Raw genomic sequence first — 19,568 nt, 5'->3', positions numbered from 1 at the left:
ATTGATTGATGTGCGCTTTAACCATCGACTGGCTAATCCCGATGAATGACAAACGGTTAAGCCAATTGCTGTAAGGGCAATTTATATTCCCATAGTATCTTTATTTTGGGAAACCATAAAAAACGCTCATGACACGGAGAGGGACGACCTACCAGGCGTAAAGCTAATAAAATCATCTGTGGCGATAATCCGCTCTCAAATTGGCCTCAATCGGGAACTGAGAAAATCTCAAAGGCTTTCTTTCTCTCTCACACACATACACATACACATACACACACACACACACACACATACACACACGTCCACCCCACGACCAACATTTTTAGATTGCTATGTCGTGACCGGAGCGATGCAAATGTCACACGATTCATTGGCTACTGTCAGTCTCCGGCACCAAAACGTCAATGTTTTGATGGCGTTTGGGTGAAATTGGCTCAGTGTTGCCCGGCCGCTGCTGTGAGGAGAGGGGGGTCGGTGGAGAGCCGAGGCTTCGTCGGGCTCGCTTCAGCACCTGGACAGCTCCTTCCGCAGGGTTCCCCGCTGCGCTCGCCGGGGAAACCCTCGGCTGAGGAGCGGGACCTGGATCTGGATCTGGAGCAGCACACGCAGACCCGGAGGAGACTGCACTTTAGATGGGGGTCGTCATTTGATCAGACTGAATCACACTTAGATGCTAATATGATCTTGCCGAGAGACGATGCTTCTTGCAATTGAGCTCCAGCCCCTGTTTGGTTTTGCACTGAAATCTAAGCAGCGCAAGTGGGAGCAGCAGGAGCAGCAGCAGCAGCAGCAGCAGGAGGAGCAGGAGCAGCGGCGGCGGCGGCGGTGGTGGTGGTGGGGTTGCTCGTCCAATGCAAAAGTGCTAAGGATAGCTGCAGCCTACACACACTGCGAGCCTGCTGCTGCTTCACTTACTCTGATCACCACCGAGGGAGACATTACTATCAGCAAGGGGGCAGCGGGAGGCACGATTACCCGTCAACAATGTAAATCTCACACAGGTAGGTCCCTTTGCTGCGAATAAATAATTCATGCATGTTCAGCGAGGAGCTCTCAGTAGCTGTGTGCACAACTCTCATTTAGTTTGGATGTGATACTAACAAGGGAATCAGTTTTAACACTGGTGCATGTATTACTCTGATGGCAGGGACAGAAAAGTCTGTAGAAATGTTTGATCCCAGAACTGTAAGCAGATAGGTGTTGATTAAAAGTTTACATTTACAAACGTTCCCTAATGTTTGGGGCTACAGCATCTTTTGGTGACTATGTGGAGTATAGGCTAAGTAGTCTTCATTTTCATTGAATTAAACTTTTCATGAACTTAAAAAGCAGCAAGGTTGGCGTTACTGTTCCTGACATTTACCACTGTCACTGACCATACCTAGGACAAGCTCTCAGATAGGTTCCTCATGATTTGTCAAGCCTGAATTGAAAGTAATACAAGTTGTGACATATTTTTCATCACTAGATAAAAGGAACAACTCATAGGATGCAGCTGAGAAGGAGCTTTACTCTGCTAACCAATTTTCTGACAATGATTTCTTCCTAATATCAGAAGTTGCTGCAGATAACAGGCCTAAATCTAACACTCTGCTGTATTTAGAGTTGCCACCCACATTGTTTTTAGTCCTGCGCGTAGCATTACTAAATGTTGCCATGTTTGTAACTCTGCAATATGCAGTAACTTTTTAAGTAAGTTCCTCACTTGCAATAACGACCATGCTCTTCCCAGGTTCAACATGAAAGCCGCATCTATCAGGTGAAAAGGTCAACTGCAGCACTAAAACAGCCACAACTGAGTGGAAACCTTGCGACAACCATCTCCACATCGCCCCTCTCCATCAGTGAGCACCATGGCAAATGCTGAGTGAGTAAAGTCATTTCTTCCTCGGCTCCCACACTCTCTCCTCGCATTCCAAACCAGCACACAAAGACGTGTTTTCCCACATGAGGCAGAAAAAGGTTGAGGTGTAAAGTCTGTAAAAATGTTTGGTTAAATGTCAAAGGTGCAGAATTGTTAATGGTGTGTCTGTAGGACATAGACGACATTCTTATGAATTCCTTCTTGGTCTCAACTTCTTCTCTTCACCCAGTCTCCTCTTCTCCCACTGTTTCCCAGCTTTCCGTGCCTCCCTTTTCCACAATAATGACCTTTATTCACTCAGACACTGCTACCGTTGAGGTGTCTCTTACCCTCGTCACTCTGAATGCTAAACACAGGCACACACTGAGATGCAGAAACACACCTGCACAATGCTGATTACAGAGCGGCCATTCTGCAGCCGTAAACACAGGTCACTATGTTAATCCTCTCTGCGGAGCGACGTGCAGTATATTGATTATTATTATCCACGATTATTAAAAATTAACACATTTTTTGCAACAACTCCTCTCCACCTCCAGTTTTCTCCCAGCTTTCCATTTTTAAAACTGTGCTCTCCAAGTGCGTAGTGAGAACAGCTGATGCATTACCGAGGGAACGTGCTGTAGCCTGTGTGTATGTTTGTGATTGTGTGTGTGTGTGTGTGAAGACAAAGTAAGAGGTAAGGGAGAACACTGAAAATCATTATTCTCTGTTAACTCATGATTCTGCTGGCGTAGCATGACTCTCTAATTTGTCTCATCTTAACTAGCTGCATTTATTCTCTTGACCTAGATGAATAGCCCTAAATCATTGCTCTATTTGTGCTTTTATAAGAGAACCAGTTCTGATCGTGGTCCCATACAGAGCTCAGCTCAGCGGGTCTCAGTAGCAATGTCATATCACGCTGTGTTTAAGGTGAAATGGATCCTAAAACAGATGACTATAGCTTGCAGTCGCTCTCGACAGTCCACCAGAAAGAAGCTTTTCACTCTTGAAAACTGATGAGAGTGTTGTTAAGATGCAGTATAAATGATAATCTCAAAAGTGGAACAAACAATTACTCTTTTTATTGTTCACCCATATGTGCCTGAGTATTTTCACACTGGTATTTATAGTGAAGTAGTATTGGTTGAACAGTGTGTTCATCATTTATACGTAGTGATTATGAAGAAAACAGACCTTTATTTTACACAAATTAGTGTTCAATTCTATTTTAAGAGTCTGACACATTCTCTGTTTCATTAAGATTAATATTTAGATTTAAAAGTCCAAGCAGATAATGAATCAGTTTGCTGTCAAATCAGTCTCTTATTATTAGTGCAAGTACTCAGATCCTTTATTAAAGCAAACCTGGAGAAAACCCACGCTGACATGGGGAGAACATGCAAACCCTGCACAGAAGGGCTCCCCCACCCTGGGTTTCAAACTAGGACCCCTCTTGCTGTGAGGCGACAGTGCTAACCATATTTGCCACAGGAGCATAATCAAACTGCAACTTAAACTATCAAAAATAAAAATACTAGTTATGTGGATAAATGGCCCCTGTGACTGATTATTACATAATATTATTAGACTGTTAATACTGATGCATCCTTTTACTGTTACAGATGTTTGAGGGGAATTTTTATATACTGTTGAGATTTTGAGTCCAGTATGGACTTAGGGACATAGGGGTCAGGGTCCCTCCAAAGGCTCACAAAGTAAATCTCAGGGGTTGTGAGATAATTGAATTGGGTTCTGCTGCATACATTTGTCTTAAGTATTCAGAATTTTCTGTAATAATTATTACATTTTTGTGAATTATTGGACAATTATACCTCTAGACCCGGGGTTTTTCAAACTTTTTGTGCCCAGCGCACACCAAAGGACAAGCGAAGATCTCAAGGCACACCTGTATTCATATCTGTGCACACTAGCTTCCATAGCATGTGTTATCACTTTTATCACGACATAACACAATAAAAACACAAAACAATAAAACAGGTAGCTTTTGTGATACTGTCTATACTGACAGGATTTTTTTTCCTCTTTTCCTTTGCTAGGAGGTCGTCTTTGCTGGTGCTTTGTTGTAATTTGCTCCATACAATAAAGCCATCCATTGTCCCAATCACACCTTTCTCCTTTTAATTAGTATCATCAGTAACTATAGGCGTCAGATAAATGTATTTGAGAAAAAGTACAGTATGTCACTCTGAAATGTAGTGAAGTAGAAGAAGACAGTGGCAGAAATTGGAAATACTCACGTGAAGTGCTTCAGAATTACAGTTGAGTAAATGTAAGAATTCACTTTCCCCCACTGCTTGTTTCTAGCTGACCGATACTATGTTACTCTTCTAACGATGTCTGAGATTTGTGACTGAACCGCTTTCGAGAAAAAATTGTTTATGTCTGTAAATCTGAAGAGTCTGACTTGATGGGATTAATATAAACACTGAATTGCATTTTAGGGTGGATATTCCCTTTAAGATTCTGAAGGGTCCTCTGCGCTGGTCGAGACCATTCATCTTTCTCCCCACGTCGCTGTTTACCCTGTTGTTTATTCAGTGCCAGTGGGAGGGTGGAGAGGTTGGATGGCTTTGCCTCTTTTGTTCAGAGGGTGGGAGTTGACAAGCACATGGTGTCTTTCTGCCTGTTGGGAAAAAATGCTGCCTTCGAGTGGCCCCATTTTCAGCCTAATTGGCTCTTTTCATAAGTACACTGGCATAATGTACACCGTTTATTAGCTATGGATCATAGCAAATGTTGGTGAGGAGATCTCCGTGATGTGCAAGAGGTCTCATCTCATCTGTTGGTTACTGTTTGGAAACGTGCATTGACATTTTCTAAACCTGACCGCACAGTCTTTGCAGCTTAACCTAACGAAAGTGAAAGTGAAATTTAACAAAACTACTCCCAATACCAACGGGCATTTAATGGGCGCTATCTGTTTAACCACTAATAACACCCATTCCATCCTTGTCTGACTTTTTTTTTTTTTTTTGGACAAGTGACCACCTATATCATTACAGCTCCCTCCATTATAATGTTGTCATTTTCAAACTAATCAGTCTTATCTGTGGGAAAAGTCTCCCTCCAGTAAATTATTCCTGGAAATGCCATTAAAATTTTAATTATTCACTCTCTCTTTACTGAATTAAACATTCACCATTTAATAAGATAACAGCTGTTGCTATGAATTCTGCATAACGCTCAAGATGCAACAGGCGACACCTCAAATACAGACGTACAGAGTAAACTTTGTGTCTCCTATGTTTGCCCTATATGCAAAAACACAGCACAGAGGAAACAACTCAGTTATGTCAGTTTCACGAGTCCACAGAAATCTGTCTTTTCACTCATTAAGTCTTTCAAGACCTGTATTCCCTGAAGTGTCTGCAGAAATTAAAATAATCTATTATTGGAAACTGACACAGTGTAGAAAGGTCCACGGACCTCTCCACTATGGAGAAGGCTTATGTACATCTGCTGTCTTAGTCCTGCCCCACGAGGGTCTCTGTGTCTCCTGTGTCTTATACAGCTCGTATCTGTAAAGGTCAGATAAGAGACTGGTCACACCAGGGCCAGAACAGTCCATTGTGCAGTCCACCAATTCATCATAGTTTAATCTGTAATATTATTAATGAGCTAATGTGCCTGGCAGACTTCATTAATATCCACTGGCATGAAATTACAAAAGTTTCTCTGGAAGTTGAATTGGGTGTTCTAAGAAATTACCTGGAGCCATTTGTAAACGCTGTAGAAGTGACAGGTGTTTTGTCCTACAACATGAACACGGAGCTAAACACTAAGTTTTATTTTCCAAGCTGCCTTGTAAAAACTGGTGGGTGAATTGACTGTGGTGTATATTGACCAGAATGCAAGTGGTAGGAAAGGTGAGGTGAAGTTTTTCTTTCTGCTGGTAAAACTGTTTTAGCATGTTTAATCTGGGTGCCAGTAAAGTCCCGTAGGTAAAAGCTGACAGTCTTTCTTTTGCCTCATCTTCATCTTTTGATGTGAAATCCATATTACGTAGTATGTGAGTCAGCAGCAAAGACAAACATTACTCACTGGCTTCACTTTCTCAGCAGCAAGAGAAAGACATTTCTTTAGTTTAAGGTGCTACAACAAACACACAAGTGTGAATTGTCTATATGCTGTTGCCACAAAGACACAATCACTATATTTAGTTATTGAGTCTGACTATAAGTTAGAAGTTGTACAACAGTTTGCAGTGTTGGCTGTTCTGCCAGCAGTGTACATCCTCATATGCGATGAGTCTGTAACACTAATACACAATGAAGTCCAGCTTCTCCCAAAGTTCTCAACAGCAGCTGTTGGGAGCAGAGAACATCTGCTTTGTGTCTGCATGTTATGGCCAAGTTTTGGGTGTGTTTTAGATCCTCAGGCGTTGTGGTCAGACAGCCTAATCTAACGTGTGTGTTGATCTTGTAGTCCGCCGAGGCCTTGGTGAGCGTTCAGGATAAAATGTGCCTGGATGGAAATACATTTTCTTTACTTCCATGGAAAGTGTAATTTCAAAGCTGCCACTGGGCGTGATAAGCAGCGTAACATGTATGTTTGTTGTAATGTGTCGAAATAATGGCTCATAGTTGATAGGTTCTATTTTACTGATTGATGCTTATATGTACACTATATGTCAAAATATGAAAGCGGGCAATGTCAGATTCTTATTTCAGATTTTCACAGGTTTCCATTTCATGGCCCTATTTTCAGCTGTAGAATATATTCCACCTGACATACAAATATCCAGTACATCATGTAACCACACACTGTATCACTGCTAATAGGACTGCTATGTTGGGGTAAATCTTATTTTCATAATGTATGATGTTGATGGAATTTCAGATTTATGAACAGTGTCCAATAAAAGTTTAAACAGGATATTAACACACTGAGTTCACTTTACAGCACTTTGAAGCCAAATTGATTCCTCAGGAGCCAGACTGTCCATACAGCTTTATCAAGATTTCCTGTCTCTATAGTTAGGCTTCCAAAGATTTTTTAAATCAGGCCTACTTTTTGGGCAATTTATGCCTTAATTTGTAAGCCAACAATATACACATGTTCCCTACACACGACCAAGGGTGCGTTCCGAATCTCTGCAGCTGCCCTTCAAAAGTATGTATTGTTGCATGCAGTGTGCAGACAATCAGGACGTACTACTTTCTCATAACAATACACCCTGAACTTTGACCCTCTTGCTTTTATATCCACTACCTTGGAGATGAAACAAACAACACAACCGAATTCGCCAGAGAGGAAGATCTGCTGTTGTTACTTTGCAATGTATGTAGTATAACTCTAAGGTTGTAATTGCATAGACTGTTGATTCTAACATATTATATTTGTAACAGCAAAATTACATCTGCAGTTCTCTGTCATTGTAATTTTCATAGTTATTATTTCGTTTACTTCATCAATATTCCAATGATTACTACTCGTCTGGTCATCAGTTACTTGAATGCGCTGACATCTGTCACTGCAACTTCTGACAGCTGTTATCTGTTTGCGTCTCAGTTGATGTGACGTATGGTCCACTGCGCAGAGGATTGTGGGTCAGAATAGCTAGAAAAGCATGCTGGCTTGCGGACTGGATGTAGGAGAACATCCTGGTATTTGACATACTATGTATTAGGACATACAAATTCTTTTTCCACCATACTACAAAGCTAGCTAACATGCTCACAGTGACAATGCTAATATGCTGATGTCCATTAGGTATAATCTTTACCATGTTCCCCGTCTTTGTTTACTGTCTTAGGATGCTAACATTTGCTAATAAGTAAGCAGAGCCTAATTATTCCTTTTCTTTTCCGGCGGCTGCTTGTAAGTCTGTCTTATTGCACAGGGGTCACGAGGTTCACGAGTGAGACACCTCCAGTTGTCGGAGGAAGAACATTCTTTAGTGCCACTGGCTCCCTGTTACTTACATGACCTTCTGTTTTGGTCAGTGAAGTCCCTTGAGCAACTTTTGTCGCATAGTGACCTTTCCTACCTGGCCCACAACTCTACAGTCCACTGTGTACTTTTATCTGCCACCCCGAGGGAATCCTGCTCCCCTGAATATCACTTCTTTCCTGTGGGTGCTCTTCTGCACTCGCAGTCTTTTTAGTCTTTCCATGAAATAATGTTATTGAGAATTTTGCAATTGCCACTTTCTGTTAGATAAGAGCACAGAGGATACTCAGAAAGGTCAGTGTTTGTTTTTAAACAGCAAAAATGTTGTATTTATATCTGGGTTTGTCCTTTGGGTTTCTTCATTGACATTGTTTGGATATTAGTGCATTAAAGTCATTACCATGTATTGTATTAATGAATTATAAGACTATTCTTGCAAAATTGTCTGCTGAACAGCACTGATTTAATGCAAGGAGCTGGAAGATTCATATGATCCTTCCATGAGTTCACATTTGTTTATTTTTTTCTCTTTTGGGTTTAATTTTAATTCTTTTATCAGAAGCTCACTTTGTAAATTAAACTGCGTGATCACATTCCCATGCAACATTATTGTAACTTTGACAGAATGAAATAGATATGTATACACTGCTTTGAATTACCTCACTAAAGCAAGTTTAAGTCTTTGCTTGTAGCAAAACAGACATTCACTGAAATATCAAAACTATCTCCAAACGCATGCCCGACCCTTTAGCTTCACATAAGAACTTTGCTGAACATCGTACAAATCCATGGGCTGGGTCAGCAGCTTTTCCCGATATCTCAACTGGCAGCCAGGCAGCGCACCAGGTACATTACTGTAAGCTGTGAGCCGGCAGGCTCTGGACAGCTTGTGTCTGTCATGAGTGGTTATGTGTACGGTCCTGATTGTTTGGGAAGAGAGCCAAAGCTGCTGCTGTGCTGTAGATGAGAGGTGGTATGGATGAGATGTTGTGTGTAGGGGAAGTGTGGAGAGGACAGCATCTATCTGACCAACCCGCTGTGGCCTTTTACCACACTACACACTTTCAGAGCGGGAATTAATTCTTTGCCGAGTAAAGTAAGTGTAGAGGTATGTGTCATAGAGGCACATTGACAACTTCCACAGTACAACAATATACTACTCTATGCTGACATATATTGACTGTAGCAGGACATGTGATGACACATTGCACCCCCTTGGTCAGCTGGTATTTATTTAGTGCAGCACTAGTTGCAAACTAAGTCAGTGATAATAGCTGTTGCTCAGGAAACTGCTAAATGTAAGTCATTAAATATAACTGGCAGGCCTGAACGATTGTATAACTACAGTGGGGTTATTGCGTGCAAATTATTCTTTTTGTTCCATATTTTTTATTCCAGATAAGTGACACTTGTAATAAAAAGGCCCTGAAAACTTTAAATTGTGTTTATTTATCTATATCCTTAACATTCATTATTAAATATGCATTAAGTTTAAGTTTGGAAAAACATACAAACATCTTTAGGGATAATTTAATATGCATTTAATAGTCAAAATCTTGATAGTAGCCTAGCAATCCCACAACTGTCATATCAATGTACTTTAAATATTTAAAGGTCCCATATTCGGCTCATTTTCAGGTTCATAGTTATATTTTTGGTTTCTACTAGAACATGTTTAAATGATTTAATGTTCAAAAAACACTTTATTTTTCTCATAAGGTCTGCTGGAATATACAGTTATTCACCCTCTGTCTGAAATACTCCATTACTCCATCCTTCCACAGGTTCACCTATGGAAACTAGTTACGACTTGTACTCCTTTAAATAGTTGAGTTTGATTGTTTTCTCGGCACTCTGCCAGGGCCGGCGGGGCCGATCCGAGGACCTCACTAAACCATCCAGTTGGTAGTAGCGACGGGCGGTGTGTACAAAGGGCAGGGGCAGGGACTTAATCAACGCGAGCTTATGACCCACACTTACTGGGAATTCCTCGTTCATGGGAAATAATTGCAATCCCCAATCCCTATCATGAGTGGGGTTCAGAGGATTCTGATTGGTCAGTTTTCCAGGTCTCTCAAAACTGAGGTCCCTGTATCTCTGCACTGTCTTTTAAGCTGGGGGAATTACAGAACTGTGGCACTTTCTTATAGATCATTTTATCGGTGTTGCGTTGCTAGGCAACAGCTTGGGACTATGTTAACTTCCTGTTTGCTGATGTCATTCACATATATCAGCAAACTTTCTGACAGGAAATGCAAAGGGACCTATTTCGAATGATTATGTTTCAAATTTAAAACAGTCTTCATGGTATAGTTGTGACATCACAACTTTACAGAAGTCCTGACGGCTTGTTTAAAAGCAATAAACGTGTTTCTGGATATGGACTGGGTGCATTCCTCTTTGGATTGAGTCTTTTGATACTTCCATAGTATTTATATAGCAAAAAGTGACATGAAAATCTGAGTTTTTAAAATATGAGACCTTTAAATCCTGATTAGTGCTCAGAAATTGATCCACCCCACCTCAAATCTGAAATAAATGAAACTTTTCTAACCTCAGCAGAATAATTGTATGTTTACGTTGGCTCTCATCGCTCATGAGTAAATGGCTTTTCAGGGCCTTTAAAGGAAAGTGCCAAATTGTTGCATAAATTGATCACTTGTAAAGCCTGCCTCAGGACGGCCACTTCCTTCATCACAGACATTCTTACTCTTTATAACGTGTTTGAGGATATAAAGCTGACTGGATCTGAAGTCCTCTTTTAAGTGCATTTTTTAAACTTTATTTTTAGACTGGCTTTACAAAATTTACATTTACAGATCCTCATACATCTTCTGTCCTACTGTCATTCTCTTATTCTGTTCATTATTTCTTTTTTTTTGTATACATGTATGTATTGTACCTATACATCAGTAAAATCACAGCATCTTCTGCAGAGACTAGAAAAGGCTGCTGCCCACAGAAAAAGAAGTATTATTCTGTTTTTACTTTAATATCCATTTCCTTCACTCATATAATACATATTGCATCGTACATGAGTCAACATCATCACGGCCTTTGGTGACTGTCTTTTTGACTATATAGAGTATGTATCTTCAAAGAAATGTAAGGCCCTCTTGCCGAGGGAAATAATCCCATCAAATTGGGATGAGGGCAGCAGCTCTTGAGACTAGACTGCAATAACACTTCTTCCTGAAAACAAAAGGGTTTTTATTAATGAAAAACAAATAACACTGCTGCTGTATGGTATACATGCAGAGATGGTAGACTAGGAACTGCTGCCACCTCTACTTTTTAAAGAAGCCTTTACTCTTAACTTATATCTTAATATCAGTATTAAGCTTTTCATTGTACTGACTTTCTTTCAATCTGCTTGACAACCTATATCTAAGACGCCCTGGAAGAACACTCTTATTCAGCTGTGAATCACTGGTTGTAGAGATGACAGCCAGCATTAAAGGAAAGTGACCACTACTTTTTCTAAAGTGAGAAAATAAGACTTTTTTCATTTAAAACATAAACAAATGAGTCTGTCCCTTTTGTACAGGAGTTCTGCAGAATTTCCATCGGACCGAGAGTGTGCACAGCTAAAGGTCTTTGCAGCCAACTGGCACATGCTTACTCACCTGAAACTGTTTTTGAGAATACACCTGCTTACAATGCTGTGAATCGTTCATGTGGTTGTTGTGTTCAGTGGATTTGGTGTGGTAACATAACTACAGCTGGTGCCTTTTTTTCTTGCATTCATGCTCTGTTGGTGTTCATAAACTGTCCATCCGTTCGCTTGTTGGGTTTAATGGGTCGAGGCTGCTTTGCTTTATTGTTGGTTCAGGTTACATACACAATATATGGCGGTGGGATTTTATGATGCCTTTACTGCTTGTTAATGTGTCGCTATAGCAATGTGAGCCAATCTGATTTGTTTTTTAGGATGTCTTTTGGAGCTTTACATGGCTTTCTTAATGTAACTTATATAGATTAGAAACACCTCACTTTAACTACAGACGCAACTATTGTCATTTTTACCAAATTATTTATGTTTTAACCTCAGATTCTTTTCCTAGTGGATCTTCAACCTATAGCTTTCTATATTAGATCAGGAAATATGTGATTTGAAATTAAGCTTTACAGACATGTTGTAGTACTACCATTAAGAGAGTACCCCACTGATTAGCTTTGGATTCATTTGACATTGTTGGACAGTTCGAATCAATGCAGCAGAACCAGAGATATAGCCTTGTTTATTTCACACAACCTTCCTCCCTGTCAAAACCTCGCAACTACATTACCCACAGTGCAACTCCCCCATAGACAGTTTGATCAGGTGAGATTCAAGTGTGTTATGCTAGAAGCAGCTAATATAGCCTTGAGCTGCTGGCTTCAAACAGAGCTCACATCTCTCCAACTCCACACACCCAGTTTTTTTTTTTTTTTAATTTCAGCCCTAAATGACACTCACTCAAATTATATCACTTGAAGCAATTTTTCGGGCTTCTGCATTTCCCCATTGGAAACACAAAAGGCTTTGTAAAGCTTTTGTCAACAGGATTCTCCAAGACCTGTAAACAGACATGTAAAATTGGTGGAGTTTTCCTTTTAAGGCCGCAGGGGTCCTAAAGTCATCATGTTTCAAACTTGCCTGCTAGCAGCTTTAATGCGCAAGTTAACTGAATATGTGCTTAGACCAAACCAGTGGCAACTCTTAGAATTTTTTTTACAGGCATGGCCAGATGAGGCTACTAAAAATATTGTGTTGGCACATCAAAACCAAAAGCCATAACTGAACTTAAAAAATTCCATTTTTTATATAGCTAGACCAAAACTATATCAATATGGAGAGTTCAGAAATTGCATACTGATACACTTTGGTTTCTAATTTTACAGTTAATGATAATAATTATTTGATGTGCATACACCAAGCAGCAACCTCCACGGCTGGAAAATGAAGCCAACACAGAAGAACCAAAAACTGCAGTTCTTTGACTGACCACTTGGGGCTGCCTCCATATGTGAAAAAAAATCCCCACAGACCAACTTTACAGCAGAAATAAACATGTTTACAGTCTGGTGCCAAAGACAGTTTTGGTCTCTATAGCTAGTTTCCCTTCATAACCACTGTACAGGTGGGTGAATTTTTATATAACTCACCCATTTACATTTTATTGAGGCTTAAAGTTACACATAATTCAGGGTGGGCTACTTTGAGTGACAGGCTGTCCACCAATAGTGTCCTCAGCCAGAGGACATTATTTAAAGTCTATGGCATTGATTTATACAGGTACAGTTAACAATCTGAGTTTTGCAATAATCTGTGTATGTACATGTGTTCGGTGATTCATTGTTCTTCAAACAGGCTGGCTGTCCTTTATCTTAACAAATACAAATATACAGCTTTAATTTGAAGGTGTGCATGGATTATAAGGAAGAAAACATTTAGTGGAAACAGGCCTCCTCAAGTTAAGGTGAGACTTGCTGGTTCCCATAGAACCAATTTTTATTCAAATATTTTGAGGTGAGAGTTGCCATACCAGTTGTTCCTTTGCCAAAATTTTAGCAAAACTTTAGAGTGTTATTTAGCCCTCTTCCCAGCAAGCTATGCAAATGTGGTTGTCCCTAATGGATGCCTTAGGCTGTCTAGTTTCACTTTCAGGCTAGCTTAAAAACATAACGTGCTACGGCCTCTTAAAACAGCCATGGCTTCCAAGTATTTTCGCTGCAAGGGTGGGGCAGCAATTGTAGAGTACCACTGGGCCAAACACAACTTCCCATTCATTTTAATGACAATTCAAGCAAGAGGTATTTGCTTCCAGCTGTAAATTGATCTTATCTTGTTCACTCCACACACAGTTCAATCTTATTGAACTTTGACCTGCACTTTAACAGCGCTGTTGCTCAAAGCTCACTTAGCATGGTCCTCTTGTTTCCTAGTACGGTCACTAATGTTTAAGTTATGTGTTTATGGCTCAGTTAGGAGCTGCTTGGTGCTTTGGATGAAAGTATAAGAAATGTAATGTTTTATTCTTGCTCATATTGTATATGTACTTCAATATGAAATTTTTATTTGGCTGGTTACTTCCTCACTTCCTGGTGATAAGGTCACAGAGTCAAATCAGCCTTGGTGGCTTTGTTGATGTTATCATAATTCCCATAACAGGCTAACCTGCCGCACACACAGACACACACACACACACACACACACACACACACACACACACACACACACACTCATTCGCAGATATTAGGATGCCCTCCAACAGCTCAGGTCACTCCAGATTGCATCAAAGGTCCTTTAGCGCAGACATTATCACTGTATATTTTAATAAACTGTGGTTGTATTGTGGGACGGGGTCATGTTGTGTGTATGTGTGTGTGTTGGGAGGTTATCTGTTATCCACTTGCATATCTATGTGTCCTGTCCTGTCTATTTACCTGTCTGTCCTTTCCTAAAGGTATGTCTGTGTGTCAGATTGCGTGCCTCTGCTCTGAATGTTTTAGGTCACTCAGTGCTGTCTGTCACGGTAGTTTGAAGATGACTGTGGGAGGAGGAAGGAGAGGAAGTGAAGAATTCAGAAACTCAAAGTGGAGAAAGTATATCAGTATAAAGCAAATGGCTACTGGGAAAACCCTGTGTGTCCTCTCTGCTCACAAGTGTCACTACAACCACTACAGTTTTTCTTGTTTTTGAGTGTTTGAGCCATGAGCTAAAAGAGAATAAGCTGCAGTATGTGATAATGAAAGTAACACACAAGAGTTCATGATTTTGACTGTCGGTTTAACAATCGCTATTTACTTTTTTCGTTTTTCTCCTCTCCGAATTTTATGTACGACCTCCTGTTCTCCCCAGTGCTCCTCCTGAACCTTTGCACTCCTCTTTCCCCCCTGCCTCTTTCCCTAACCCGTTCCAGCCCAGTCTTTCTGGTACATTTATTTTTTATCCATTGTCTCGTCTTTCATTGTTCATCCCTCCTTGTTTCCTTATTGCCCTCCCCTGTCCGTCTTGTATAACCCCTGATATCCACCCCTCTTTGCTCCCACTCCTCCTCTAGTTTCCCCTCCCCATTCACCCTTTTCCTGACTTCCTTTGACGTTTGAAGGAGAGTGGGGATCCACTCAGCTGACAAAGGGAGAGGCGATGACGTCACAGCAGACATGATACACCAGCATCTGCTCTGGTCTAAAAATACACACCACAGGGCACACACAGTCAGTCTGCAGCTGCACTCAGCATTTGTTTCCACCTCCACGCTCCACTGAGATGGCCCAGCTTTTACACAACTGGGGCTTGTGGGCACGCTGGGTTACATGCTGTTGGCCCACAACTGAGGAGCCTTGTGTTTAGATATTGAGGTTTAGAGACCCAAGGTGGATGAGGGTGTGGGGTGGAGGTTTGCTGACATCACAGTGGATGGTTGGCATGTTCATTACCATATTTATTGGAGTAACATCCAACCTGTCATTTTTTTTTTTTTGCATGAATGAACTCAAACTTTTCCGTTAAAATTTGCATTGTAAGTTACATTGTAAATTATATTCATTTAAACCTAGCAAATACAAAATATTGATAACAAATGCGTCGATGTTCAGAGAAAACAGTTCAGGGTAAAAATTAAACTAAACTAAAACTACTGTAATAATTTATTCAATGTCCCCTTAGAGGTGGGTCAAAAATGATCAGGTGGGTCTGTTTTTTTTTTTTTTTTGTATTTCATATTCCATGTATCCCTCAAAATACGTTGGATGTATTGTATTATTACTCCAAATGAGTCAAAAATGATCCACATGCATTTTCCTGTGGACGTTTTACCTCAGAAAATTTCAGATCTAAATTTATTTTACAGAACATTTACTTTAATTGCAATGACAGGAAAGAGTGTCTACCATTATGGTAATGGATTAGCGTGCTGCAGGGATGATGTTTATTTATCAGCCAATATGGAAGTTAACATCACCACGGTTCCCTTGAAAAAAATATTGTAGAAAATAAGCTTTGTGGCAAAGGTATATGAGACTTGGGCGTATTGTTCAGCAAGATAGTCTTCACAAATTAACACCACTGTTACAATTTTCAAAACATAAATACATTCGCCTGAAATAAATAGCTATTGTTCAGCTATAAACAAACACCATGGCCACATGACTTAAGTGTCGCCACCACAACGAGGCTGTAAATCCATGTTTGGCTTGAAGACGCTCTTTAGTCTTCCTTAGCCACTTGTTAGCAACCGCCTTTTTTAAGACACATAAAGGCTTCAATATTTAAGAGTGGCTTTTTTTACTTACGTATTTTACGTCACAGAACAAAATGTGAAATCCCTTGAGCTTGTGTTAACCACAGACCTTTTTTTAGGCATCGAACCCAAAACCCGTTAAAAAAAAGACTGACTTTGAGATGAGGGAATTAGGAGTGCTAACATGCTAACTCATTTCTAGGTTTAAGGACTCATTCATGCACCACGTTATTACTCTGACATTACAGCTAGCTAACTTTAGCTTGCCAGTTCACATTACAGGAGCTGTGGAAGAGCTTTTTTATTTATTTATTTATTTATTTATTTATTCTATTTATCACAAGAAAAATATAAGATACAAAACAAGAAAGGGAACAGATGTGCTAAGATAAAGGGTAGACTTTAGAAACAGTGGTGGATGTGGTGCTATAACACAATCAAATACACAAAAACGAACAATAGAGGTACCATTATATTAAAAATCAAGAGAGGAAAAAACTTTTTTAAAACGAAAAGGCAACAACACAAAAAAAAGGAAGAAAAAGACGAAAATAAATAAAAGAGAAACATTACAGGTAAGTGAACGAGGGGCACAAAAAAACAGGGTAAGAGACATTAAAAGAGGGAGGACAGCTGTGGACAAGCTGTTGCCACAAGTTAGAAGATTACAATAGTAAGCCTAGTTGCTCGGTAACATAACTTAGAGAGACAGACTAATATTTGCAATATTTATAATTTGGTGGTGAAATAGACAAATAGACTGTACAATCTTTAAATGATACTGGTGTGGCATTTAAATAAGTATTTTGAGCAAAATTATGAAGACAGTACAATCATTGTACAGAATCTGGCAGTGACAGCAATCTGCATTTCAGGATAGAGAATCCTTTAGAGTTTGTTTCTTGTCACTCATCTTCCTCTTCTCATCCATGCTTGGTCTTTTTTTATCTGAATTATTTGTGTTGTTTTGTTGTGAATTAATTATAACAGTGGTTCAAATTTCTGGACTAATTGATCTGGAGAGTCACAAACCAACACACACACTCTCCCCCCAGTAATCACTGTCTTTGAGCAAGGCACTGTACCTGCAGCTCCTCCGGTCCTCAACAGTGGAGGATTGTGTGAGTGCCCTGTAGCTCCCTGGTGCTGAGTGGGTGTTTGTGTGTAACCCTCTCTGACCCTGCCTTTACTCCCTGAGGCCATCACTGTAAATAAGAATGTGTTCTTAGTGAAGTAGCTGGACTGAATAATTAGTCTTTTTTATCTGCACTGCTTTTGTGCTCATACACTTCAACAAAACCCTTTCTGTCCTTTTCTCCTGCTCTGTTATCTGAGCTATATTTGTAACAGTTATGATAATTGATGCATGTCATTATGCTGTGGTTTTGCTATGTAAAGTATTTAAATATTTACCTGAAGAGTTAAAAAAGGACAGCTTCTTTCAGACTACCAGAGAATGACACCAGCAGCTTTCTCATGTCAGACATGACATCTGCTACGTCACATTTTGCAAAATAGCATCAATTTTAAATTCATTTTACTGATGTAATCAATCTGAGACCTGTGGTTGTTTTAAAGTAATATATGCCTTCTCTGTTCTGTCTCCTCTCTGTACTTGCATGTGTGTGTGTCCTGTGTCTTTCTGCTGCTGGTGTTGGCACATAACTAGGGAAGTGGAGCAGGCAGGTCTGTCGGACTTGGAGATCATCTCCCAGCCAGTGGAGGATGAGAACCAGTGCTTGGCTCCTCCAGTCCAGCTGGTGAGTTTTGGCTACAGAGATCTGCCCCTCGCAGCTCTGGACCTCTCGCTGGCTGGCTCGCAGCTCCTCTCCAACGCAGATGAAGATGAAAACAGGGAAGGGTAAGTGAAGCTACTGTTGTATAATGAGCATTGATGCTTTTGGTTTGTTTGTTTTCAGTGTGGCTTGCCTCTGTGGCAGGTGTGAGTGACAGACATGTGATCATTTATTGGTTTCAGACAGCTTTTTGGGTGAATTCACAGTGACAGCCATTTGGTTCTGCGAACAGTTTGGCAACAGGGAGGTGTGAGTGGCACGCTGGTGGTATTTTTTCTACTGAAGGTGACTTTTCTGAAATCATTTGGAAGTGGCACAAACACACACTCACAGTCAGTGTTGAGCCAACAGATTTCTGCATCTTATGAGCACTGATTTGTTTGAGGAACTCAAAAGACCTGACTCCCGAACAAAACTAAACACACCACTTTTATCATCTGAAAAGCTCTGTCGAACGTTGCTTCCTGCATTTATCCTCTCCATGCCCTGAGCTTATCATGGCATATATTTGATAAAAAGACTTTCTAGATATTAATTAGATTTTTACCCATATAGCACCCCTTCACTTGTCTCTACTAACTTCAGATGATTTCCCAACTTGATATTCACTTTTACTCCATTGTGTTGTCATTGATTTAAGTTCATAGTGTATTCAAACTACCAAAAATGTCTTCTATAAGAGCTTCCAATCAGGTTCAAATTGTTCTACATCAACAAGTGACTAGCCTACCTTTGAAACAACCTTTTGTCAGTGCACATGCCAAAGTTATTATCATATTGGAACACGCATCTCTACAAAAAAAATGAATGATGTGATTTAAACAGTTACCATGAAGTGGGGTTATTGGCAGAGTTTGTGTTTTTCAGTCAGTCAGTGGAACTCCCCAGGAGCCATCTGAACACTTTAGAGATCTGCTTAATTTTACCTCACCATTTTGCCTGCATGTTTAAAAAAATATCTAATTAAACAGCCCCTGTGGTATTTGCATAACGTAAAGAAAATCACAAGTGTGATGAGTATTTTAACATTAACTCTTACCTCTCACCTGCGTTCTGGCACAAATATTCAAAAATCACACACAAGATAAATATAAATGAATTAGAAATGCGTTCAGAATGACTTGTTAGTTTTAGTAGTATTAGATACATTTCCTATTGTGTGTGTGGATTTTATCAAAGCATTTCATGCACGTGTTCAAGGGTTGCTGTAGAAGAGTACCTATATGCATAATGTGAACATTTATTCACAGAAAAAAACCCTGCTGAAACAAATTAGTATTCAGAACTTGTCACCTTCACCCTGAGGTGATTAAATTGGCCAAAACATCAGACTTCAGGGCCAGTGACAGCAGTGGTAAGTCACTCACTCTCACTGGTCCTATCTTAACATACGTAACATACAGCTACTATGAAGGTGTCCGCCTTTCAAATTGAGTGTTGAAGACCTGACTGATGCAACTGTCAGCAGTGTGATATGATATGATATGATATGATATGATATATGATTTATAGCAAATTTCTGCACTGAAAACACACTAAAGAAAAAGATCATATTGACCACAGATTATTTATGTAACATTAGTCTCCCTCACCAGACCTTTCTCAAGAAAAGAAAGTCTGGCTGGGCTGACTCTCACTTTAAGATTGCGGAAAAAAACGCCCTGGCTGCTTGTATTTCTTTTAGCCAATCACAATCGTTCTGGGCAGTGCCACAGCAACGGTGCCCTTGCAAAAATATTGCCAGGGGGAAACAGGTTTTGGTGTAACACGCCCAAAAAATAT

At 40.1% G+C, this 19,568-nt stretch overlaps 1 protein-coding gene across 1 annotated transcript in view; it reads left to right on the top strand.

Moving 5' to 3' along the window:
- Positions 1-128: 128 nt before the first annotated feature.
- The window catches only part of LOC125904288 (transmembrane protein 266-like), a 59,688-nt gene continuing 40,248 nt past the window's right edge, over positions 129-19,568 (top strand). Inside the window, exons 1-3 of the mRNA XM_049601624.1 lie at positions 129-1,001; positions 1,733-1,867; positions 17,660-17,851. Coding sequence (XP_049457581.1) covers positions 1,854-1,867; positions 17,660-17,851 — 206 coding nt within the window. The 5' untranslated portion in view covers positions 129-1,001; positions 1,733-1,853. The remainder of the gene's footprint in view (positions 1,002-1,732; positions 1,868-17,659; positions 17,852-19,568) is intronic.

The sequence above is a fragment of the Epinephelus fuscoguttatus genome, linkage group LG2 (genome assembly GCF_011397635.1).
Source record: "Epinephelus fuscoguttatus linkage group LG2, E.fuscoguttatus.final_Chr_v1".
NCBI lineage: Eukaryota > Metazoa > Chordata > Actinopteri > Perciformes > Serranidae > Epinephelus > Epinephelus fuscoguttatus.
The sequence above is the reverse complement of the archived record's forward strand: the minus strand, read 5'-3'. Positions and strand labels throughout refer to the sequence as shown.